Source organism: Phlebotomus papatasi, chromosome 1 (genome assembly GCF_024763615.1).
Source record: "Phlebotomus papatasi isolate M1 chromosome 1, Ppap_2.1, whole genome shotgun sequence".
In the NCBI taxonomy this organism is placed as follows: domain Eukaryota; kingdom Metazoa; phylum Arthropoda; class Insecta; order Diptera; family Psychodidae; genus Phlebotomus; species Phlebotomus papatasi.
Window position 1 is genome coordinate 27,960,031 of NC_077222.1, and position 26,268 is coordinate 27,986,298.

Genomic DNA, 26,268 nt, shown 5'->3' on the forward strand with positions numbered 1-26,268 from the left:
AAAATCCGAAGACATCGTTGGGGACGAAAAAGACTGTACATTTCGGTACTGTATAATTATATCCTATGTGGTGACTCATATTGTCACCCATAAATATTATATTGTATTGTCATCAATATTGGGGTTTATAAAAGTATTTTGGTGCGAAATAAAGGCAGTTCTTCACTCAAACTCGAGCATTTATATTCGTCCTCTACACCTATTCCTGATACAATCTTCTGACTTCCAAAGAAATTTTTGTCCAATCCCTGACAGATTATTCTTCAAAACGAATCATCTTTGCAAGAGCATCCTCATCACATGTGTTATGCAAAGTTCTTATCCAATCTTTCCGGTGACCTCAGATTCTCCTATTTTGTTCAGCATACTCGTCTTTATGACAGAATATCTGATGAAGAGAGTGCAAGCTTTACTTGGAAGTCACACTCTGCAAAGACAACAAATGCTTTCTGCTAATATTGAATTTCCAGTGATCTCTCAAGATCTCTCATTCTGTAAAGAAATGAAAATTATGAAAAACCTAAACTTAACTTTTCATTGTGATTTATAGATCTCAAAGAAGTTCTACTCACCAGTAAACGAATCTTAAACATTTTCTTTTGGCCACCGTTTCCTCAGAATGAATTTTTTAACTAAATATTTTCCACTTTTCTACTGTTTTTTTCTTCCCGCCTTCTGCTTTCCAAAGAGAAAAATCAGCGCGGGAATTAAATGACTAATGACCTCTACACACTAGAGCAATTTATGTCAATATTGAAGCAAATTTCCTGTACTTGTCTAGGAAAAACTCTTCAATATGGACATATTTTCCTCTAGTGTGTAGACGCCATAACAGAGCTTGCATGGCAGTCTCGTTCAAATAAATTCTACACATAGACCTTAATCTTGCATACAAAATTCTTATAATTCAAAATTTGACATCTTCTTATAAGATACGAAAATAAAGTTGAATCGCTCTGCTAGTTGACTGAATGGGTTAATCAACTACAGTAGAGTCTTCTAAATTCGAACGCTCGGGGGGTATTTTTGACATTTCTCACCTCCCAAATTCGAACGATTTTTTCAAAACTAACGAAATTTATGTGAGATTAAATTGTACTCTGAATCAAATAGCCATGCTTTCTGGCAAGTTTTGGTCGTAAACATACTTCCTTTTCATTTTATACGATCATAATGTATGTAAACATTCAGGAAGAAGCACATAAATATGATTTTCATTAATCCTGAATACGATTTTTTTAACATAACCTCACAATTGACATTTTGAATCCAAACGTCGTTCGAATTTGAGAGATTCAGATTTGAGAGACTCTACTGTAAATCAGTAGTCAGTTGAGATGCCTGAAATGGAATTAGAATTGTAAATTTGTAATCAGTAATCAGCTGAATTGTCCGAATTGACCGTCAATTGAGCTATTTGTTTATAAAAATTTATATGCACTCGATTTTTGTGAATACATTCTGTTCAAGAATATTCCTTACGGGACTACCGATTTAATGCACTTGGGCATGTCAGTCGGGTAATCGCACATAACCTCAATTTCGCTTCCCGGTGACAGCTTGGATGGGAAAAATGCTCCGAAGTCGAGGGCAAATTTCTCGTATTTGGAGCCTTGTCAGGAGATATTCTGTAAAGTCAAGTGATAAGAGGATTCCTGACCTTCTGTCGAAAGTGCCCTCAACACCAATAGAAATCCCTGAAAGTGGGAAAACCGTACCAAAAATCTCCATCGATGAGGACACAATTCACCTTCTGGAGAGACTATCCCTCGTGAACATCGACAGCAAGTGAGTTCCCTGAAAACTCATGATTCAATTATTTGTCTTATCAAACAGTTTGCTTTGTCTCCTTGCAGGGAAGCCCTTAAAATTGTGGAAGATTCCATAACTTTTGCTGATAAAATCCTCGATATCAACACTGAAGGCGTCGAGCCTCTGTACACAGTTCTCGAGGATTGGTAAGGAATTTCTCTATCCCTGGGTATTTTTGTGAACTAAGAGATATTTATTAATTTTTCAGTGATCTCGAACTGCGGGAGGATAAGGTCACGGATGGCAATATTCGTGAGGAAGTGCTGAAAAACGCCTCAGTGACTGAAGAGGAATACTTTGTAGCTCCTCCTGGGAACATCCCTCTGGAGCAGGATAAAAAGTCTTTGAAGTAGTCTCCAAGGATGTCTCGTGTAAGTGGAGTAGTTAGAAATATTAAGAAAATTGTGGAAATATTGGGAAAAATTGAGTATGCAAAAGTAAAGTTGAAAAGTGAAAGGGAAATTAAGGAGCTCAGTCTCCTTCCGCTGGGAATGAAATTGCTGGACAATTTGAAGCGGGAATGGATTAATTCTGATCCTGTAGTCAATATATACCATCGAGATGGTCTGGAAGTGGGAGATGATCAAAAAGTCCCTGAGGAAAATCCATTGAAGTTCCTCGAGACAAAATCTTTCGCTGAAAAGTTCCGGAACTTGGTTGAAAATTATCAAGCGGAAATTCCTGTTGGGATCTCAGAGTGCCTGAGGTATCCTTTGTTTGAGACAAAAGCTGAGGATGAGTCAGTAGGGTTTAGCTTGAAGAATGTTCAGCATTTGACTTGCTGGTACTTTATTTCTCCTGCCACTGCGACGGAGCAGTTCTACAGGATCCAGAGACAGAGGAAAATCTGGTGGATGAGGTATTCATCCAATCCAGGGAGATTTAAGGTTTCAGAATCAAAAACAAGTGAATATCCTGAAGGAAAAGTTCAGAGAATCTCTATTAAATCTTCCCTGAAAGATTCTTCAATGGACTTGGAGACGATAGAATTGATATCTCTCCATCCTGGAGCTAATCTTGAGCTAAATGACAATCGTGGGAGGAAAATTGTCCCATCTATTGTGAAGACAGGGATTTGTCTGGACATTGCAGCCCTGGGAGTGTTGATTGATGCAATAGACTCGTCAGATGAGACAGAAAGTCTCCTGCTTCATCGGAAAATCGCTCCTCATCAGTTAGCGGTATTCTGCTGCCCAGCAGACCAGGGAAACCTCCCAGATCTGCAAGATCTCGCCCGATTGGTGACCATAGGCACGAGAAAAGTCGGAATTTCTACCCTAAACCTGCCCAAATGTTCCACAATCAGCCAGGACGAATTTTTCCGGGAGATTTCTCGCATGGATCAACTTGGAGTACCCTACAGTGTCATCCTCAACGACGAGAGCCTCCGCAGTGGCTTACTGAAGCTTCGCAGTCGAGATACAACCCTCTCAGAGACAATCCATCTCACAGACGTCCCCAGGTACCTCCTCAAAATTTATTCCTCCTTTTGATATCTCTCTCACGGATTTATTGTCCAGACTACAAAGATCAAGTCACATTTAAGTTAAGATGGTTTTTTTTAAAGTTAATTGATTTCTGGTAATGATTACGCATTTTTAGTCACTTAAATAGTTGCACGAAAAAATTGTGCAAATTTTCCCATTAAACTATCCAAAATGAACGTCTATCATTTTATTTTATGTTTTTTTTTAAACTTTTATTTTTTGTTAATTTAATTTAAACACGACGTAAGTGGCTGAAAGGGCCTAAAATGGTGAAATTTTACTCAAGCGTCTCTGAGGACGCCGATATGGCATTGGGGACGCGATTTCGCTCCTGCGATGCAGAGAAACGATTGAGAGTTGATGATGAGATGTTGTATTTGATTGTGGTGATGCTTAAGTCTTCATCTTCGTCTTCATTGTCGCCATCGCTCTCCAGCAGCGTGGTTTTGTAGATGCTCTTGAGGGATCCGGGGAATGGGGTCATCATCTCTGAGCTGTCTGAGCTCATTTCTTCCTCGTTGTCGTCGTAGGGCATCACTGCCACGTACGAGGCAGAGAATCCCTTGAACACAATGTTGTCATCCGTCCGGAAGCGCACCAAGAGAGCTTCATTCATTGATATAATGTCCGGAGGATTCTAGACATAGAAAAGAATTATATCCATTTAATATTAAAAGAAAACGAAAAAATAGAGAAAAAAGCTGAACCGTACGATATTACCCCATTCAGTCTTTCAGGATTTCTAGCACAATTATTCAAATTATATACTGCAGAAGAAAACCTCCGTTTGAGATTTTAATTTTAGGTTTTCGGCGACCCCCATAAAAGTCGTTAAAAAACTATTTTCAAGTAGAAAAGAGATTAATTCTTATTGTGATCTTCCTATTTCCGATACCTTTCCTTTTTTGTTGTGAAATTTAGCAAGGAATTGGGTTTTCTTCAGAATTTCGTCGCTTGAATCTGCTATTGTCGTAACTGTGCATCAGCACTGTATTTTCCATTATAATTGCAATTTTCTATGTGGAAATTACAAGATTATTTTTTCGTAAAAGAAATATTTTGTGATGTGAAAATTTTCTTTTCTAATATGAAACATATTTTTTTTGCATGAAAATTTACTTTTTTTTTTAATAAAAGTAATTGTGTTTTCCCTATGAAAAGTCAAGGACCATATTTCATTCATAGACATCTATGGCTGAAAAAATTTCGAAATCGAATTTTCGAAAGTCAAAGTTCAACCACTTTGGGGGGCTTAATTCTGAACCTTTTTGTTTGAATTTAGATATTTTTGAAAGGTCATAAAATTTTTTACCCGGCTCCATCGGACATAATTGTTGATGAATCGGTAAAGTACCCGTAATTATTGATGTATTTTTCTGAAACATTTTTCATATTTTTTTTATTTTGTGACATAGTGTGAAGCCAAACTGTAAGAGATATCAACTTCCGCTATTCGACGACCCCCCCCCCATAAGTCAACATTATGTAGGACAGTCTTTCTTCCTTGATTTGTTTATTTCGAAAACGGCTCCTAGATTTTTTTTTAATTTTTGAATTTGTTTTGAAGGTAGTCAAGGCGAATATTTCGTTCTTAGACACTCGAAAAACATTTCGATATCGATTTGTGGAAGGTCAAAGTTTGACTATTTTGGAGAGCTTTTTTTCAACCGATTTGCTTAAATTTGGACGTTTTTGAAAGATCTTTAAATTTCCAACCCGACTGCATCGGATTTAATCGGAAGTAATATATCCGCAAATGATTTACCTTTCTTGGATTTACTTTTTTATTTGTTCTTCATATGCTTGTTACTCATTTTAAAATATTCTAAAACCTACTTTTTTAAAATAATTTCTTATTTCGAAATGGTTTTTTTTCTTAATTTATGAATAAATTTAATCGGTAGTAAAGCGGTACAGTAGACTCTCACTCAATCGACTCTTTTTCAATCGGGCGAAAAATTTTGTTGACAATTTTCACGTTTAATTATGAAGCTAATTCGCTGTAGTTGTTCCTATTTTATCGTGATTCTTTATAATTGAGCACTTTTTGTGGAATTTACAAAGGTTTTGACGCTTAAATCTATCGATAAACCGGATGACATTTTGCCTCAATTGCCCAATTGAGAGAGAGTCTACTGTATCTACTCAAAAAGCATACGAAAAGATAATATACTGATAGCTCTTTCTCGTAAATTCGAATACTCCGCAAAGCTAGAACGCTTTACCACCTCTTTCGCAAATAAATAAATCTTTTTTGAAAACATATTTTTGATCTTAACTTTTGAATCATATCAGTAATACGTTTATAAAAAATATATATATTAACGGAAATTGTCAAAATTACCCATCGAAGTGTCAATTTTACACATAAATTTCTACAAATAACGTCACGGTAAATGTTAATTTTACCCCAGAACAAATACTTACCAAATTTCCACAATAGGTTCCATAGAGAGGTCCACTTGTGTCGTCCATTCCTCCGTAGACTTCAACAAAATCGTAAGAGCATGCTTCTTCGTTCTCTAGTTCGAATGTTAGGAAGGTTAGTTGAACATTTTTTCCGGGTTCTGCTTCGATAGTCCAGTCACAATCGGCCCTGTTGTCGTAATCGTTGTCTCCAAATCTAGAATGACTGTAGAAGTGTTTGACTTTGTTAGTGGCTTGAAGATGACCTCCGCAGGCCGTAGAGTGCCTCGCTACGAATCCCTTGCGTTGAACACTGGAGTCCGACTTGAAGAGTAGCAGGAGTTCATTGGATGTGGAAGAAATGGGATGGGGAGTTTTGGAACCACAGAAGCGTCCTAAAGTACTAGAATCTGGATTATCTCCGTCATAGATGGCAATGTGATCGTAAGCGCACTCTTGATGTGGTTCCACTTCGAAGTTACTGAAGATTAGGCGAATTCGATGGCCTGGAGTTGTTGTAAAGTGCCAAACACAATCTTTCTTTGCCGGATAGTAATCTGGGTAGTTTGGACTGAAAATTTGGCCACTTGGTGAGGTAATCTCGTGTTTACATCCTCCCTCCTTGCAGTCGTGTCCGTTGTCATGAAGTGTGAAACCGTTGTGGCAGGAACAGATGTAGGATCCTATGGTGTTTTTGCATTCATGCTGGCATCCTCCATTGTTGACCTTTGAAAGTTTTTGTTGTTTATTAATTAGAATTGGGGAATAATTCAGTTTAAATTTTCTTACTTCACATTCGTCGATATCAGTGAAGAAAACTGCAGCAAATCCGCCCTTCTGAACTGTGTTATCTGAAGAAAATTCTATCCTTATTGCATTGGTCTCTGAGGTGATCATAGGTGGTAGACGTCCACCACAATAAGTTCCGTGTCGTTTGAGATTGTCTTCAGACATCTTTGAGTAGACTATTAGGGAGTCATATTCGCATTCCATCTGGAAGAAATTGTTGCCTTCGAGGTCAAAATGAGTGAAATTGAGGGTTATTCTGTATTGAGGCGGTGCTATAATCTCCCAAACGCAATCTTTCGATAGGGGGTAGACGTCTGGGAAGGATGGCGATGTTATTGTCCCGTTGGGAGAATCTATGATTCCTCCGCACGCATCTGAAATTTTTGAAGGAATATCTTCAAATTAGTATAGATTTAGGACGTCCAGAATTACGGTTGGCAAGACTTGTAACTTTTCGAAAATAGTGGATCGTGAATTGTGTCGATCAAGAACCTTGGATCCAATCAAGCATTGGTTGTAAGATTGCTCTACACAGCATACCGGATAATGCACCTTGTTTGTCCGATTCCTTCAATCAGTAAGACTTGTTCGTTTGAGTGATTGCATCGATCAAAAATACTGATTTCAACTCTTGATCGTCCGATTACTTCAATAAAAGGATCCGAACGGCTAATTGTACCGATTAGAGACCTTGTTTGGTTAATCGTGCTAAACAATGCTAAACAATATTCTAATTGGTTTTGATTGGTTGATTTTGTTGATTATATCATTCAAGCCCCTTGATTGTACGACCTTTCCAATTAATAGATCTAATCAGCTGATTGATTCGATCCACGGTCTGGAACAAGTGACCGTACCGATTAAAAAGTTAGATCTTTGCCATTTCGATAGCTGCAATCAAGACTCGTGATCGACTAATCATGTTGATTACGACTCTTGATCGTCTGATTACTTCAATCAAAGAATCCGAACAGCTAATTGGTACGATCATAGACACATTGATTGGTTGATCGTGCTGATCAATGTATATACTACTGGTTTGTTTTGATTGGTTCATTGTATCAAGCGAAGACCTTGTTTGTTCGACTTTTCCAATCAATAGATCCAATCAGCTGAGCGGTCCGATCAACGGTTTCGAAAGAGTGATCGTACCGATTAAATGACTAGATTCCAGATCGTCCGGTTGCTGCGATCTAGTAAACATGTGATCGTCTGATCGTTCATTCATTCATTCATTTTCAACCGCTATTGGGGTCGCGGGCCTATGACATCCAAACTAGCAGCCCACGCTTGTCGATCCTCCGTCATTTCAGGAAGATGTTCGGGTTCGATCCCAAGGCGTTCCAAGGCAAGATTCTGAATTTTATTCAGCCACCTTGTCCTAGGCCTGCCTCGAGGTCGAGGTCTCCTCACAATGGCTTGCTTAGCTTTTCTGGGGAATCTTTCTTCATTCATGCGTTGAACATGTCCATACCATCGAAGTTGTGATCTCTCGACCCGAAGAAGGAGCTCCTCGACTCTTAGTTCCTCACGAACGGCTACATTCCTCACTCGATCTCGACGAGTGATTCCCTTAACTGCCCGAAGGTACCTCATCTCGGCAGCTTGTATTCGCGATCTTATACTTTCGGTCATTACCCAATTCTCATGACCATAGCTGAGAATAGGAATGAATACAGCTTTGAAAACCGATAATTTAGCCGATCGACCTTCCTCAGCACGCTTCTGCCAAGCTCCCTCATAAAGCCTGACAGATTTGCGACGAGAGTTCTGTCTCCATCCTATTATCACCCGTGAATACCACCCCGAGATACTTGAACTTCTCCACCCGTGTCAATGCTTTTCCATCAACATGTATGGTGCATTTCACAGGCTGTCGAGAAATCACCATTACCTCCGACTTTTTGTCGTTCATCTTCATACCTGTTTCGGCACAAACATTTACAAATCGGTCAAGTGTGCGCTGAAGCTTTTCTTCGGAAGATCCAAAAAGAACCAAATCATCTACGAAGAGAAGATGGCTCACCCTGAAATCCCCAATACGAATCGCATTCTGCCCCCGACTGCGTTTCATAATTTTGACCATGTATATTATGAACAACAATGGTGATAGAACACATCCCTGGCGCAGTCCAACACCCACCTGAAAACCTTCCGACTTGGATCCGTTTACACGAATACAGCTACTACAGTCTCTGTACAATGACTGAATGGCTCCTACCAATTCTTCATCCAGTCCGTATTCGTGCAGTGCATCCCAAAGTTGTTCTCTCGGTACTCGGTCATATGCTTTTTCCAAATCTATGAAACAAGCATAGAGTGGAACTGCATACTCTCAAGCCCTTTGAAAATCATCCTCAGGGTAAAAAGCTGATCCGCGGTGCTTCTACCAGGCCTGAAACCGCATTGTTCATCACCCAGTCTGGGTTCGACTATTTCTCGGCATCTTCTCTCAAGGATTTTGACATACAGTTTGCCAGGCAAACTCAGAAGGGAAATTCCCCTATAATTGGAGCAATCTTTCGTGTTTCCCTTCTTGAAAATGGGTACAATAACCCCAACTTGCCAGTCCTTTGGTGCTCTCCCACTTTTCCAAGCCACCTTAAAGACACGCGTGAGTCAACTGACCCCCGCTATACCCATAAGTTTCAGCATTTCGGGACGTATTTCGTCAATTCCTGCAGCTATTCCATCCTTCAATTTACTAATTGCACACAGGACTTCACTCTCTGAAGGACTACTTTCTTCCCTGCCTTTACTTGTGGGTACGTCATCATCAGTGCCTTGTTGAGGATTGAGCAATTCTGAGAAGTACTCTTTCCAGCGACTTAAGACCTCTTCCTCTTTGGTCAAAAGAGTTCCTTCCTTGGATGTTACTCCTTGGATGGAATTGCTCTTCTTTCCTCGGAGTCTTCGGACTGTTTGCCAGAAAGTTTTGTTTGCCATCCTGTAGTCGAGCACAAGTGATCGTACTGATTAAAAAGTTAGATCTTTGTCTATTCGATTGCTGCAATCAAGACTCGTGATCGACTGATCCTTTTGATTACAACTCTTGATCGTCTGATTACTTCAATCAAAGGATCCAAACAACTAATTGGTGCGACTATAGAGACCTTGATTGGTTGATCGTGCTGAATAATGGATATACTGGTTTGTTTTGATTGGTGCATTGTATCATGCAAGGACGTTGTTTGTTCGACTTTTGCAATCAATAGATCCAATCTGATGAGTGGGCCGATCAACGGTATAGAACGAGTGATCGTACCGATTAAATGGTTAGTTCTTAGATCGCCCGATTGCTGCGATCATGCAAACTTGTGATCATTTGATCCTATTAATTAGAACTCATGATGGGCTACTCCAATCAAAGGACTCCCAACAGCTATTTATCTTGATTCGTTGACCGTGCTGATTGCTATTATCAACAGACTGGACTAGTTAGATTGGGTGATTGCACCGAACAAAACCTTTGATCGGCAGTTTACTCCAATCAAGAGATCCAATCAGCTGATCGCACAGATCAACAATACTAATTAGTTGATCGTGCAGATCAATGTTTTTGGTCATCAGATTGTTCTAATCAATAGACCTGATAACTGATTACACTCATTATCGGTTTTTTCGTCGAATTATCGTACTGATCGGCTTTTGATCAGTAACCAGTCAGTATAAATCAAACCTGGTACACTTATATCTATTTTTCCTTTTGGGTTAGATTTTTTTTAGGGATATCGAGGATCTATATCAACTACATTTTGAACTTACTTTCACACATTTTCCGATCGCTACGTAGCTCATATCCAATATGGCAACTGCATTCGTATCCTCCCAAAGTGTTTATGCACTCATGCTGGCATCCATGTTCCAAAACTTCGCATTCGTCGATTTCTTTCATATACGTAGCGGAAAATCCCGCTTTCTGGACGGAACCATCAGAAACGAACTTGACGAACAGTTTGTTTCCACTTGCCCTGATATCTGGGGGTACTTTGTATCCACAGAAGACCCCAATAAGTTTAGAATCAGCACTATCGCCATCACGAATTTCCACAAAGTCATACATGCAGGTATCGTGATTTTCAACTTCGAAAGATTGAAACTTGAGAGCTACTTGATAGTCTTCGGGAACTGTAATCTTCCAGATGCATTCCTTATTCGATAAGTAGTCAAGGGGATAATTGGGTGATTCCAGATGTCCACTCGATTGGAGGTTCAGTTCACCTCCACATACAGCTTCATAGTGTGCTGCAAAGCCCTTATATCGTGCCTGACGATGTGTCGTCATGTAAGTCAGCAGCATTCGGCTACCATTGGACTTGAAGAGTTCATTAACCTTGCCCGATCCACAGAAGCGTCCCAAGATCGGTGATTTGTGCCAATAACCATCTCGAATCTCAAGATAATCTGTTCGGCAGTTGTTGGACTTGAAGATGTCCAAATCAGTGATGTTGAGTACAATTTTTTCACCATGTGTGGCAGTGATACGCCATTCACATCTTTCTGGCTCCGTGGGTGGAATTTTGCTGTAGTAACTGGGTGATGTAAATGCACCCGCATTCTCTTGAAATGTCCGACCACACTCTGAAAATTACATTAGGGCACAATGATTTGGGGGCACTTATTGAATCAGGGCCAATTGAAAATTTGTCACTCACTTGCACATTTATAGAGTAAATTGGCCTGAGCTATGTCACCCTCCGATAGACGAATACGTTGTCCAATTTCCGGCATCTTTCGGCCCTTCTCCTCAATCGGAAGAATTGTGTCCAAGTAATTGGCTAAAAGATATTTATATCACAGATATTTTTTTTCCTCATTTACACTTTGGAAGTTATCATCTTGTTTTATTTTTGAAGATCAGCTATGCTATTTTATTTTGATCATATTAGAGATCTTAAAATCTTTAGAACATTGAAGAATTCTTACAAATTAAAATTCAGTATGTTGTATGACGCATGGGTCGAAGATTCGTGGATTTCGAATAAGTTACTCATTGCTAGCATTGCTGAACTTGAAATTGGCAATAAAATGAGTTAAATTAAAGATAAATCAATGCTTATATCGGCAATTGTATTGAATTATTTTTAACATTTTTAGAGAAGTTGTCATTTTAAAAAATAGGCCACGCCTCTTAAATATGTGCAACGTTTTCACGCAGAGGACTTATATTTTTATGCCGTGTTTATGAAGATTATTAGAAGTCTGTCATATAAACAATTCAAAAGTGAAAAGAATATGTGAATACCCTTTCAGTTCTTGGAGCGAGTCCATAGCGGGACCGAAACCTCTGGGAAAGTCCAAAGAAGTGTCTTCCTCTTATACGAGCTTCACATCTAAGGCTTAGCCTTATGGATTAACTGCCCTAATTTCTTATCAATCACGATTTTTTGGAGAAATTTAACTTAAAATTGGATCAACTATTACATATTAATGATGTATTAAGTTATTAAAAAAAGCAATAAAATTGCTCGCTATTTAAGATTTGGAGACCTTCGGGAACTGGACTAAACTTCTAGTCTGAAGACCGCATTAGGGTGACAATTTTTTTTTGTTGGAGAACACCGGAGATACCTCCTAAAAAAGGAATACGGTTTCCTTAGGAATACCTCCTAAGGAATACGTGGGAGCGGTTTCCACCATTTGCGTTTAATACTCTTTTTAAGCTGTCTACACACTAGACAAATTATTGAAATAATAACATTTCAAAGTGACATTGAAATAAAACTTAAATATTGAAGAGAATATTGAAACCAATATTTCAATATTCGCCTACACACTGAACAAATTGACTTCAATTTTAAAATTTCAATATTACAACTCACTAAAATACCATTCTAATTAGAGATTTAGTTCCTTTCAAACATCGAAAAACTCTTGGATTTACCATGCTTATGAACAGGAAAATATCTCAGAATATCATCGTAGACAGAACCAGAGATGCCGCTGTATATCCTGCTCAATTCTTCCCAGAAACCTATATTTGTCAGGACTTCTCCCCTAATTTCTCCAGAAAATCTCAGATCTTCTGGGATTTTATTGTATCTTTTGTCAAGTGCGCCCGGAATACTCATTTTGGTCAGAAAATTTCTCCTGGTTCGTCCAAGAAATTACAGATCTTTTGGGATTTTCTTCTGTATTTTGTCAAGAACACCCAAAATACTCAAGTTGGTCAGAAGATTTCTTCTGTTTCCTCCAAGAAATCAGAGATCTTTTGGAATTTTCTTCTTATTTTGTCAAGAACACCAAAAATACCCAAGTTGGTCAGAAGATTTCTCCTGGTACGTCCACGAAATCACAGATTTTCTGGGATTTTCTTATGTATTTTGTCAAGAACATCCAAAATACCCAAGTTGGTCAGAAGATTTCTCCTGCTCCCTCCAGGAAATCAGAGATCTTTTGAGATTTTCCTCTGTATTTTGTCAAGAACACCAAAAATACCCAAGTTGGTCAGAAGATTTTTCCCGGTTTCTCCATGAAATCAGAGATCTTTTGGGATTTTCTTATGTATTTTGTCAAGAACACCAAAAATACCCAAGTTAGTCAGAAGATTTTTCCTGGTTTCTCCAGGAAATCATAGATCTTTTGGGATTTACGGAACCAAGGGAAATCTTCTGACCAAATTAGAGTATTCTGGACGTAATTTACAAAAAATATAAGAAAATACCAGAAGATCTGTAATTTCCTGGAGAAACCATGAGAAATTTTCTGACCAACTGGGGTATCTTGGGTGTTCTTGATAAAATACAGAAGAAAATCCCAGAAGATCTGTGATTTCCTGGAAGAAGCTGGATACATCTTCAAACCAACTTAAGTATTTTGGGTGTTTTCGACCAAGTGCACAACAAAATTCCAGAGCTAGGTTCTTGGGAAGATTTGACAAAATGTACAGCGAAATTTCAAGAATCTGGGATTTTCTAGAGGAAACAGAAAGAGACGTGTCCTGACTTGGATTTTAATCTTGGATGTGTTTTCATTCATGAACAAGAAAATCCCAGCAGTTCTGTGATGTTCTGATAATGGAGAAGATTCCTGACCATTAAAAAATGTTGAAAGAAATATCAAATCAATTTGATATTTAGAATTTCTTTGAAATTTTATTTCAATGTTACATTGAAAACTTTTATTGACATTATTTGGCCTAGTGTGTAGTCATTCAAAATAATTAAATAAAATATTGAAGAAAAAAAATGCTCCATATTGAAACAAATATTGCAAATAATTGCCAACACACTGGACAATTTTTTTCAATATTGAAACTTTTATGTCAATAAATTTTTGCAATGTTGAGGCAATCCTTGTCAATATTGGATATTGAAAAGAAATATTGCAATAAATTTTGTCTAGTGTATAGCCAGCTTTATATGTAAGTCTTATTGGGGGCATGGTTATTTTTTCGCGGGCCTGGTTTGTTTGATAGGAGCCACAATAATCCTTTATTGGACATTATTAATTTAAAGTAACGAGAGTATTCGCTTAGTTACCTAAGAACTAGGGGTAATTCGTATTAAGAAATCCTTGCCAATAGTCCGAGAAACATTTCGCGAGAATGAAAACTCTTGTCAGTAAAAATCGGAATGAGTTATCTCTTGCCCAAGAAGCATTTTATACTCTTTATTGTTTTATAAAATTCCCTATCTAAGGCATTATAAAACCAAATTTCCATTATTTTCCTGTCGAACATTTTACGAACATTTACGAACAAATGACAAAATTTTACGAATATTTTTTGTGTGTTTACTAACATTTATGAACAAATGTTTGTAAAAGTACAAAAAATGTTTTTCAATTGATCATGTTACGAACAATGTTTGTGAAAAAAGTACAAACTTTTACGAACTTGTTTGTGGGTTATACGATTCACGAGCATTTCGTAAGTCTTCCATAGGAATTCACAAACATTTACGAACAATTTTACAAAATATTTTTTTCTGTGTATATCTGAAGGAAAGATCATACGATAATTTAGACGTTTGAATGACCACCGGAAGTCAAGGATCACCTATTTGAAGGCCTGGACTTCCTTGAAAGACAAATTATCGCTTTCCACTGAGGTTTTTAGGCTATACCGTCAAAACGATTGCGAATATGTTTCTGGAAATTGTCCTGGAAGGAGTGTTGGAGTTGTAGACAAACAAAAAATTTTAGTAAGAACTAATGGAAGTTCGATCAAGACTCGACAACATAGCAGAAATCACGCTCCGAACAATATTTGGCTAAAAAAAAGTGTTTCGCACTTCATTTTGGGAAAACAATGACCTCCACAATTTTTGGATGCAAAATCGTTTGACTTCTCCAAAAAAGGCATTTTGTTGGTCAAGGTTAGGATTAAAAAGTAACAGTGTCGATGAGCTGAAGGCAGCCATTCCTCGTAAATAGCAGGACATTCAGAAGGCTTACATTTGTGCAAACCGATATAGCTCTTCCGACAAACTTAAGATCATAATTAAGTCAAAATAAGATCGTATTGAACAAAACTCTGAATTTTGATTGGCCATATAGTTCGAAGAAGGCGTGGCCTAAAGTTATTTTTAGGCGGGGCGTAGTGAACCTTTTTATTAAATAAAGAGAATTAAAAAAAAAACCTTTAAGTTTAATAATATAGGACAATTGCTGATATAAGCGACGATGTAATAATTGATTGGATTAGTTACTTTTTGAGAATGTATTTCGGGCATAATGCATGATGGAGTCATAGTCATATGGCAGTCCCAGCGAATTCACGTCCTCCTCAGTCAGTTTATTGAAATTGTACTCCTGCCCAGTCATGATGTTGCTCTTCTCAATCACAACATGATTCTCGCGATCGGGTCGCGTGTGTTCATGCCAGAAGCCAACAACGTGCCCCAATTCGTGAACTACTATTCCGAATTTGTCACAATTTTTGCCAATTGAGATGGCTTGAGCACCATTTCCGCGTCTCCCCACGAAAGAACAGCAACTGCAAAGAGCCCAGGGTGGATCATTTTCAATGTTTTTTTTTTAACAGCAAGGGGTATTGTGGGGAAAGTAGGGGAAAGGGTCGGGATAGGGACTCACCCACAGGGTCGTTCAGTGAATACAATGAAGTTGGGATGCTCGGAAGATCTCTCAACAAATTTGATGCAAGTGAAATTCTCCCAGTGTCTCATGGCTTGTTTGAAGAGGGCTTTGTGGGCCCCACTGAAATTCCCATCAATTTCATAGGGGATGACCCCATAGTCCCAGATTCGTTCCTTTTTGGCCGTAGCTGCGCGTGTAATTCGATGATGTTGGTAGAGATTGAGCCTGAAAATGTGGATGGATATTTGAGAGCCGTGATGACCTTTCTCGATCTAATTTATCCCACCCAATACTGTCTTTACCCACCCATCGTCGCTCTTTTCCGGTGGTAGGGGTGTCGTTGTGGTCATGACACCAATCTGCTCCAAATCATCCTCCTCCTTGTGGTGATTTCTTCTGAAATCTTCAGCTGTTATCACAGGGCGATTCAACTCCTTCTTCAGTCTCGTAAATCTCGCCTCATAATCGTCAATGACACTAAGAAATTTCCTACATGGTAAAAGGGGGATGATATGGTAGGTAGTGGCTTTTTTATGCTACTTCTCTTGAACATTGACATACTCAGCTCTTGGGGAATTTATCACGTACCATTCCCTTAAAGCTCTTCGAGGGGTTGATGAGAAAAATCTGTCGGTTTTTTTTTCATCTCCAAACCCTCTCTATACATTGCATCAATTTCCAAACTAAATTAGCCCCATTTGGTCAATGCTGATTAATCAATTTCCCACTGAAATTCATTTAATATCCCACAAACATGACAACTCAGAATTGGCCTGATTGAAATTTGGCAAAATTTATATTTAAAACATACGTATTTGTGGCTCTATCCCAACAAAATTGTTCAATGTTTTGCGGATTGGCCAATGTAAATTGAATATTTTACGTGTGGTTTGTTCTCTTGTACAATCTATACAGGATTTTGTTCTTTCCCATTTTCAAATTCAACGCTGAATTTCCTGCTCGCCCAGTTGAGGCTATTTTGCAAGAATATCCATAAATATTGGATGCTGAATAAAATACAGTTGCATCAGCACAATTTTGTCGAATTTCTCACCATTTATCACATATTTATTGCATAATGTCAAAATATTTAGAATGAAATTCAATACAAAAAGGATAAAGGGAATTTAAATCACCCCCTTAATCATGTATGTGATGCCTAGCCCTTACTTTCCATATGAATTCTATAAAGAAAATCGAGTTAGTATCAATTTTGTGGGGAATTGAATAAATTAAATTAATTTCTAAATAGAAGCTCAAAGCTAATGGTTCCAGCACAACTTTTAGATCAGGAAAATGTTGTGAAATCAAAATTCACTTCCCATTCTTTCTTACATGTTTTGCATGCGTCTTTCCTGCTCTTTCATACTCTTCTTCTTCTTATTTTAAACATCACGGTAAATTCAATAGTTCAATTTAATTTAGACTACGACAGAGTGAGATAGACATGTAGAACGTTTGAGAAACAACAGATGTGAATTTTGATTTCATGAAAAAATGTGTAATGTGTATTTTATATCAATATTGAAGCAAATTCCCTACGCTTGTGTACGAAAAACTGGTTTGGTTTAATAAAATTATTTATGTACCAGAAATGTTCATTTCATTCGTACTGCAAATCAAAATCTAAATTCGCAATCAAATTTGCTATGCAAAATTAGGTCGAAGCCATTTCGATTTAAGGAAACAATCGCAAAAAATTTCAAATATATCAAATTATTTGAGTACCAGAAATGTTCATTTCATTCGTACTGCAAATCAAAATCTAAATTCACAATCAAATTTGCTATGCAAAATTAGGTCGAAGCCATTTCGATTTAAGAAACAATCGCAAAAAAATCAAATATATCAAATAATTTGCGTATCAGAAATGTTAATTTTATTCATACTGCAAATCAAAATCTAAATTCACAATCAAATTTGCTATTCAAAATTAGGTCGAAGCCATTTCGATTTAAGGAAACAATCGCAAAAAAAATCAAATATATCAAATTATTTGCGTACCAGAAATGTTCATTTCATTCGTACTGCAAATCAAAATCTAAATTCACAATCAAATTTGCTATGCAAAATTAGGTCGAAGCCATTTCGATTTAAGGAAACAATCGCAAAAAATTTCAAATATATCAAATTATTTGCGTACCAGAAATGTTCATTTCATTCGTACTGCAAATCAAAATCTAAATTCACAATCAAATTTCCTACGCAAAATTATGTCGAATCCATTTCTATTTAAGGAAACAATCGCAAAAAATTTCAAATATATCATATGATAAACTAAACGCTAAATTCGAGTTTGAGAAAAAGCCAGACATAAAGCTGCCGAATGTGAAAATTGAAAATTGATTTAGTGAAAAATAAAACATATTTTGTAATGAAAAGCTTCAAAGACCTATTGAAGGTTTTGTGAAATGGGACCCGAGTTAGATTAAGTGATAACTTACATCACAATATGAAAAAGTTGATAGCTACGCAAATTTAACAATTTAAAGAATTTAATCAGCAATCTAAATAATATTTAGCGACAAATCTAATTTTATTAAGTCGAAATACATTGCGAGCTGTTTGATGTACGGCTGATTCGGACCGAGAATTACAGGAAAAAACTCATGGAAGAAGGGGGATTTTTTGACTTTTCAGGTATTTGACAGCTTTCACCTGGTATTTGACAGCTCTGTATTTGACAGCTCTGTGTGGTTTATTTGCAGCATTATAATTTTATTCTATTTTAAATTTCCTTTCACCCTAAAATTTATACAGTTCTCACGCATTCGTTTTCTATTTAGTGAATTTCAATTTCAATTTAGTTCAATTCATTTGTTACCAGATAAATGCTAATTTCTGGATGTCAAAATGTATAGTTCTATTTTTAGTTGAAAATCTCTTTAAAGTTTACTTATCAAACACGAAAAGTGTCAGTGAACAATCTCATTTTACTGGCGCATATTTTTGAACTCGTTTTTATTTCATAGTTCAAGGCACAATTTATCGATTAGGGTTGCCAGAAGATACACCTTCGGACGACTCAAGCTTCGGACAATTCAGTTTTATTTTATGTTCTTAAATGGATTTGACTGAAAATTCTTTTCAGAAAATTTGAGACATTGGACTAACTATTAAAATGTAATATTACAATGGATCAAATTAATTACAAACATATTGAAAATGAGTCGTCCGAAAATAGTGCGCTTAATTCTAAAGCATTTTTTTTTAAATTTCTTTTTGTATTAGAGCGTGACAGACGTCTCTGCTGTATTAATTTCCCCCTTCCGATTGCGCTATAAATAATAATGCAGAAAATCGTTAAATTTTGACATTTTTTTAAAAAAGTTCTTGACTGTTTTGGTTTTATTTGTATTTTTATGCTGCTATCATTCCTTTTAAATTTAATAAAATTCAATCGATTCAAAATGTGCTTTTTGCTTTATTGCTCAAATCTTATATCTTTGTTTCTCTTTCACTCAAATTAAAATAAAAAGTGATTTTTTTCGTAAGAATGGCAACCCTAATCGATGAATAGCTCTTTGACAACTGCTAAATAAAAACAAACTCAAGAAATTGTAAGATAGTGAAGATAAAAGGATTTTTTTAAAACAAATGTCTGTTCTTAAATGACTAATTCACGTGTTTCGTTTAGGAAAACAAAAATTCAGCCTGTTCTTAATTGAATTTATGAGTCACAAAATTTGACAGAATAAAATTGACATCCATGTACTTATGGCTTCGGCGGGACACCTTTTAGATTAGGAAAATCTAATGCAATCGAAATTCGATATTTCTTTCTGAAACCTATTGCATGTGTCTATCTCACTCTTCCGCACTCTTCTTCTTCTTTTAAACATCATAACAAATTAAATTTAGCTCAAGCGAATTTGGAGTGCGAAAGGATGAGATATACATGTGGAAAACATTTGAGAAAGAAAGGGATGTGAATTTTGATTTCACAAAATTTTCCAGATCTAAAAGGTGTGCCGGAGCTATTATGCCTCCGGAACACCTTTTAGTTCACTATTGTTTCATGAAATCGAAATTCGCGTCCCTCTCTTTCTCAAAAGATTTGCATAATGGCTCTGGCACACCTTTTAGATCAGGAAAATTTCATGAAGTCGAAATTCGGTTCCCTTTCTATCTCACATGTTTTGCATATGTCTATCTCATTCTCTCGCAGCCTTCTTCTTTTAAACATCACTCCAAATTCAATTTAGTTCAATCGAATTTGGTATGCGAAAGAATGAGATAGTCATATGCAAAACATGTGAGAAAGAAAGGGTTTCGAATTTAGACTTCATGAAATTTTCCTCATCTAAAAGGTGTGCCAGAGCCATAAGTATCCTACTCTTTCGGTATCGAAATTGTACTGATCTAAATTTACTTTTGTGTGATGTTTAAAAGAAGAAGAAGAATGGGAACGAGTAGGATAGACTTATGTAAAGTTTTTAAGAAAGAAAGCGATTTTAATTTTGACTTTATGAAATTTTCGTGATCTAAAAGGTGTGTCAAAGGCATTACTGAGATGAAATTCACTGAGTTGAAATTGAAATTCACTAAATAGAAAAGAATTGTTAACACCATTAGATACTGAATTTATTCGAGCAAAAATACTATCGAACAGTTGAAAACTGTCATTCTTGAGCGTGCGACCTATTCGACAATTGATAACCCAGTCGGCGGTGATTTAGATATAAATCGTTTATTGATCATTTAATTTCCGCATTTTTTTTCGCTACAATACCAAGATGCTTTCGTATTAACATTTCCAGTACAAATATTAAAGTTTCTTATGAAAACCGACAAAACTTTCTCATCAACCTCGGTATCAGTTAGGAAAAATTATTCTATAAAGAAATGGGTAACAGAAGAAGCTGATACCTTCCCTGGCGGCGTTTTCTGTGTCTCCTGCGAATTGCCCCGTTTGCAGTTAATGTCTCAATATCGTCCAAATGACCACCATTACCGCCAGCATTGCTGAAACGATTGGCGAGGGTGGACCTCACGGCGGGTGAATTGGTTGGCGAAACAGTCACCCTCCTTTGCTGAATGTGCTCCCCCGAGTGATTGACAATGTCCTTGCTGTTGGACTGTATTTTATCGTATTCTGTGTGCCGAGTCACATTACCGTCGATCTTCTTTACCACCTCCTCCTCTGTCTGGCTGGGGGTTCCGAAGATGTCCAGGGGGTTTGAGTGGTTGGTGTTGGAGTGGACAATGGTAGCATTGATTTCAGCCTGGTTTTCGGGACGATTGTCCAGATTGGGGGCAACAAAGGGATTTTCCTTTATTTTTGGTCCATTAACTGTTTGAATGTGATGGTCTAAGACGTCATTGGTTTTGGGATCAGTGGCTGGTGATTCGGTGACTATCTCTAAGGGTTGCTTAGTCTTTTTCCTGATGATATCCGTAAGACCTTCCTCTTCCACCTGCAAACCCTCATGGTAGACTTCCTGCTTGAGCTTCTCGAGTTCTTCCTGGAAGGACTTGTTGAGCCTCTGTGCTTCCCATTCACTCTCGTAGTTGATGTTGGGTAGCGCAATGTCTCCCAAGTTGCCCACTGTGAATCGAGATGCAAAAGATCATCACCATGGAGCTGACATTTGGTCATAGTGTCGTCAGTTTAAAAGTGTTTATAATGTTGTGTGTTGAGCTTTTTTTTGTATTTCTTGCTCTCTGTGTAATATCTAGTATTTGTGGTTGATGGTGGGTCATGGGAATATCGCATATTTGCGCATTTAATTTCCGGCATATCTTCACTCTATGCTATTTTCACTTTTACCCCATTCCAAGTAAACAGAAATCTCCACAAACGCTTTTCCATTCCAAAACACAAATAAATCCCTTTTGAATTGTGGGAGGAAATGCAAAAATTGGATTTATGCTGGAGTAATTGTTGCAAAGTAGGTCATTTGAAAGCCTACAATTCGTAAAAAGTGCATAGGGTAAGTGTGCCAAATTTCGGCCAGCTTGCAATTTCGGTCACCTTTTTTGTTCCTCGAATTTTCATGAATTTTTAGTTTTTACATACTCTAGAGATTATACAATGAAAAAGAATAACAAAAAATGTAGCTTCGACAAATGAGATGACGAGAAAAAGATATTGGAACAATTCTCGAAGGGCAAGGAAGGCAAGGAACTATGAGAATGAAGGTGGCCGAAATAGGATACCAAAGCTATGTCTATATTTTTATTCATTTTAAAATGTATTAAGAATGATTTTAGAGTAAATAAAGACGGTAAACTCTTTACAAGGTTCCAAGCAACACTCTTACAAAAGAAAGAATAAAAAAATCAATTTGTATTTAAAATATTACATTTCAAAGTTGAGACTGACGCTTGCATGCAACTATGCCGAAATTTGGCTCACTTACCCTATATTGCCAAATAACGCAAAATTTGTTTTGTAAGAAAACAAAACAGTCAATAAATTAGATGAAACATTAAAACACTCGAATTAAGACAATCTAATCGCAGGTGTAACTTTTGTTACGGATCCTCTGATTACTTCATCCAAGAAAGTTCAAAAACCAAAACGAAAATTGTTTTCGTAGATTGCAATTGTTTTATTTTATTTATTCTTATTTAGATAAAAATTTTCGAAAAGAACTACTATAAAAAAGGGGTGGCAAAACGTCCCAGACTTTGCGAAATGCTCGAATTCGTGACTTAGATGCTATACCGCTAAAGTACTTTCGTATCATTTACCGTTTACCGGTTCCCAACCGATTTCAACTGATTCATAAATCACTCAAAAGATCCCCCAAAATAGTTTTAAAAGTAATAGAATTGATTTTCAGATAAAAATTAGTTATCTATTATGAATTGGTTCATTACCGGTTCAAAACCGATTGGAACCGATTCCATTTTGTTGGAAATTCCAAGACATTTCCAACGAGCCAAAACATGACCCCATTCGCTTGATAAATGCGCTCTATATGGACTTTTTAACCTTTGACCTTGAAAAACAGTTATTAGGAATGATTCAACGGTTTTTTCGTATTAGGACGAAATGTTCGCCTGAGTAATCTCTAAAGCTGTCTACACATTAGATAAAATTATTGAAATAATAGCATTTCAAAGTGACATTGAAAAGTAACTTCAATATTGAAGCGAATATTGAAACCAATATTTCAATAATTGCCTACACACTGCACAAATTGACTTCAATATTAAAACTTCAATATTAAAAACACCAGTCTAGTCAGGGATTCACATATCTTCTCGGATTTCTTCCGTATTTTGTCAAGAACACCCAAAAATAACCAAGTTGGTCAGAGGATTTCTGGAGCTTTCTCCAGGAAATCCCAGATCTTCTGGGATTTTCTTGCTCATTATGCCCAAAGCACTTCAGATACATTCTGTGGTCAGAGGATTCCTGGAGCTGATTATTGATTAGTGCTGACCAAGTTGGGTTCTTGAGGAGATTGAACAAAATATATAACCAAATTCCAATAATCTGGGATTTCTGGAGGAAGCAGGAGAGATGTGTCTTGACTTGGATTTTGATCTTGGATGTGTTTTCATTCATGAACAAGGAAAATCCAGCAGTTCTGTGATGTTCTGAAGGACGAATATTCCTGATCATTAAAAAATATTGAAAGAAATATCAAATCAATTTGATATTTAGAATTTCTTTGAAATTTTATTTCAATGTGACTTTGAAATTTTTTATGGAAATGATTTGGCCTAGTTTGTAGCCATTCAAAATAATGAAATAAAATATTGAAAAAAAAATGCTCCATATTGAATCGAATATTGTAAAAATTGCCTATACACTGGACAATTTTTTTCAATATTGAAACTTTTATGTCAATAAATCTTTGCAATGTGGAGGCAATCCTTGTCAATATTTGACATTGAAAAGAAATATTTCAATAAATTATGTCTAATGTATAGCCAGCTTAATATATATCCAAAAATGAAAAAAATCGCACGACTGATCAACTCAGCAAAAATATGCTGAAAATGCAGATTTTTTCAGCTAGGGTAAGTGTGCCAAATTTCGGCATAGTTGGATGCAAGCGCCAAAGTCTTAACACTAAACCTATACCAAAACCCGGTCAAACTGACCGGTTTAAAATTAACACATATTTAAACGGTGCACTGTCACTATCAAATTTTATGAATTTTCTAAAATATGCATGTAGAATATTTTTCAGTGTTGAAACTTTAAGTTTTTGCTCTTTTCCAAGACAAATTTGTTGAGTATTCTATCCTACCGCGATTTGTTATCGCGGACCGAAAAACGGTCAAAAATGGTCGGTAGGTTTAGTGTTAAGTTTGAAATATTATATTTTTTAATACAATTGATTTTTTTGTTACTTTTTTATAAGGAGTATTGTTTGGAACCTTGCAGACAATCTATCATATTTATTTTCTCTAAATTATGAATACATTTTAAAATAAATAAAAATGTAGACATAGGATTGGTCGGATTGGTGGCCCATTCCGGTCACCTTCTCTCTCATAGTTCCCCTTGCTCTTCCGGAATTCTTCCAATGTCTTTTTCAGATCATTTTCTTCGTCGAAGCGACATTTTTTTAATTTTGTTTTTTGCATTGTATAATCTGTAGAGTATGCAAAAACTAAAAATTCATGGAAATTCGAGGTACAAAAAATGTGGCCGAAATTGCAAGCTGGTCGGTATTTGGTACACTTACCCTAATTGTGCTCGCTGGCTTTTGACACTATAACTTGAAACGTTAAGTTTTATCTATTTAAAAAGGAGATAATCAATTATTGATTAGCATAATCAATGCATAGCATACGTTTATTAGCATTATCAGCCTTTAGGAGAGGTGCTTTACAAAATTCATGTTTCTGTTTCTGTTCAAATTGTTTGGAATAGAATATCGAAATTAAACTTTCAAGAAGAAAATATCCATGTACAGAAGCGAAAGCTATTTGTCCCTGCTACTAATTGTTCTTATTTCGTCATATTTTCTTCAAAATATATATAATTAACGGCGTTATCACACTTGCACATTAAAATTTTAATGTGATTCACATTAATTGTCGCTTGTGAGCGTCCAAATATGTTATTTGTGTCTTTGAGTCACTTAATATTTGGGGTTTTTCAATTTATTGATAAAGAAGTGGACTTGGCCTGCAAAAATAAGTTTAAATTTACCTAAAGCATAAATGAGGAGCTCATCGTGAAAAATGAATATCAAAAGTGGCAGAAAGAGAATTGGAAGTGAATTTTGTTAGCGAGGATTTTGAACATTTTTGAGTGTATTAGTGATTCTGTACATTCCCTTCTCTAACGCTGTTCTGGACGATTAGTTGCCTCGCTGAGGCGATCTGGCACGATCGAAGGGGTAGAAAAAACACAACGTGGGGAAATAATTGTGCTTTGTATCCTTCACACTATGAAAGAGTGAAAGGGATGGGGAAAGATGTCTTTTTGCATTCATGATTCTAAAAATAGATCGAAATCAATTCTTCAAATTTCACTCTCTGTCTGAGGTCAATATTTTTAATATTTTGCATTGCATGGCTTTTAGAGAAAATTTACTTCTTCCAAGTCGATGATAACGTGGATTTTTATGCCAAGCCAAGGGGGATACACTTGTTGGAAGTGGTATACAAAATAAACATAAATAAATATAAATAAACATAAATTAAATAGACATAAATAATAATAATAAATAATAAATAAATAATAAATAATATTAAATGAGTTAAATAATAAATAAATAATAATAATAATAAATATAAATAAACATAAATTTGTAAATTTAAAAACAATATTCTTTCTATTTGTATTTTTTATAAATATTTTCACTTCTCATTCAAAACTTTGTAAGACTTTTATCTCGTTTTGAAAACTGCCAAATTCCATCTCATATCACATTTCAGTAAATATTTATAGTACCAGATTACAAAGAAAAATACGTTAATATATTACGGTTACTACATATTGTGGGAATAAGCCGACGTTAAATTATAATCAACAATAGGGGAATCCGGAAGTCGTCGGGAAGAGACAATCACTCAGGGAAACACATCAACTATCTCCAGAGCTTTCGGCTCGGTCTCCAAACCTTCATCAGTGGTCAAGTCTTGCAATTTTTCTCTGAGACTCGTTCAGGGTTTGGTCAGGATAATTACAGGGCATAAGATGCCCCCATTTCCCTCTGGTGTCAAACGGGTCATTTGTTACACATAAAAGTTAAAAGAAATATTCGAAAAATATTGTCAACGTGTATCAATAATACTTTGTGGTCGTTTCTTTCGTGGACAAAATTATCGGTGTTAAAAAAATATGACAGATGAGTAAAGTGTATAGACATAATGTTGCGCAAAAAGTATCTTAAACATGTTATTAAGTGCATGAGGAATCTTTGATTAAAAATGCTAGAAGAGAATTATTGGTCATTTAAGTACAACTAATTCTTTACGATCAAAATCGGCTCTGTAAAATCGGAGCTATAGTCACGCACCCATATACCAAAAAAAACAGGCTTAGCAGTTTCGCCTAGATCAACTGCACAATAAGAGCTGAAAGTTGCAAATTAAAATCAATATCGTAAATCATTCGAACCAAACAAAAGAAAACATAGTATGAAGACCCAAACATAAGAAAAAAGTTTAAAAATATTGCATAGTGAAATATTTATATTTACTTCATTGTTATCACATTATTTTCTTTATATTTTGTGTTTTTGTTTTCCAATAAATCGTCGGCTATAAACAGGAAACAGGACTATTTTAAGTTTACTCAGTGGTATATAAAAATGGT

The 26,268-nt window shown here is 36.2% G+C and overlaps 2 protein-coding genes across 3 annotated transcripts in view; one reads left to right on the forward strand and one right to left on the reverse strand.

Annotated features, from left to right (window-relative positions):
- The first annotated feature begins 1,522 nt into the window (after nucleotides 1–1,522).
- Nucleotides 1,523–3,479, forward strand: LOC129799587 (glutamyl-tRNA(Gln) amidotransferase subunit C, mitochondrial). Its single transcript, XM_055843613.1, has 3 exons — nucleotides 1,523–1,788; nucleotides 1,857–1,958; nucleotides 2,021–3,479. The coding sequence occupies exons 1-3, from the start codon at nucleotides 1,565–1,567 to the stop codon at nucleotides 2,163–2,165; spliced, it is 471 nt and encodes a 156-aa protein (XP_055699588.1). The 5' UTR covers nucleotides 1,523–1,564; the 3' UTR covers nucleotides 2,166–3,479.
- The window catches only part of LOC129799548 (dorsal-ventral patterning protein tolloid), a 48,463-nt gene continuing 25,494 nt past the window's right edge, over nucleotides 3,300–26,268 (reverse strand). Inside the window, exons 2-10 of one of the 2 annotated variants that reach the window (XM_055843527.1) lie at nucleotides 20,403–21,081; nucleotides 15,840–16,022; nucleotides 15,531–15,758; nucleotides 15,146–15,432; nucleotides 11,150–11,272; nucleotides 10,260–11,075; nucleotides 6,495–6,868; nucleotides 5,727–6,431; nucleotides 3,300–3,936 (exon numbers count right to left, since the gene is read on the reverse strand). In XM_055843527.1, the coding sequence (XP_055699502.1) occupies nucleotides 3,577–3,936; nucleotides 5,727–6,431; nucleotides 6,495–6,868; nucleotides 10,260–11,075; nucleotides 11,150–11,272; nucleotides 15,146–15,432; nucleotides 15,531–15,758; nucleotides 15,840–16,022; nucleotides 20,403–21,081 (3,755 nt within the window). In that variant the 3' untranslated portion in view covers nucleotides 3,300–3,576. Of the gene's footprint in view, nucleotides 3,937–5,726; nucleotides 6,432–6,494; nucleotides 6,869–10,259; nucleotides 11,076–11,149; nucleotides 11,273–15,145; nucleotides 15,433–15,530; nucleotides 15,759–15,835; nucleotides 16,023–20,402; nucleotides 21,082–26,268 lie in introns of those variants that run through there. The other variant, XM_055843528.1, reaches the window with a different exon arrangement.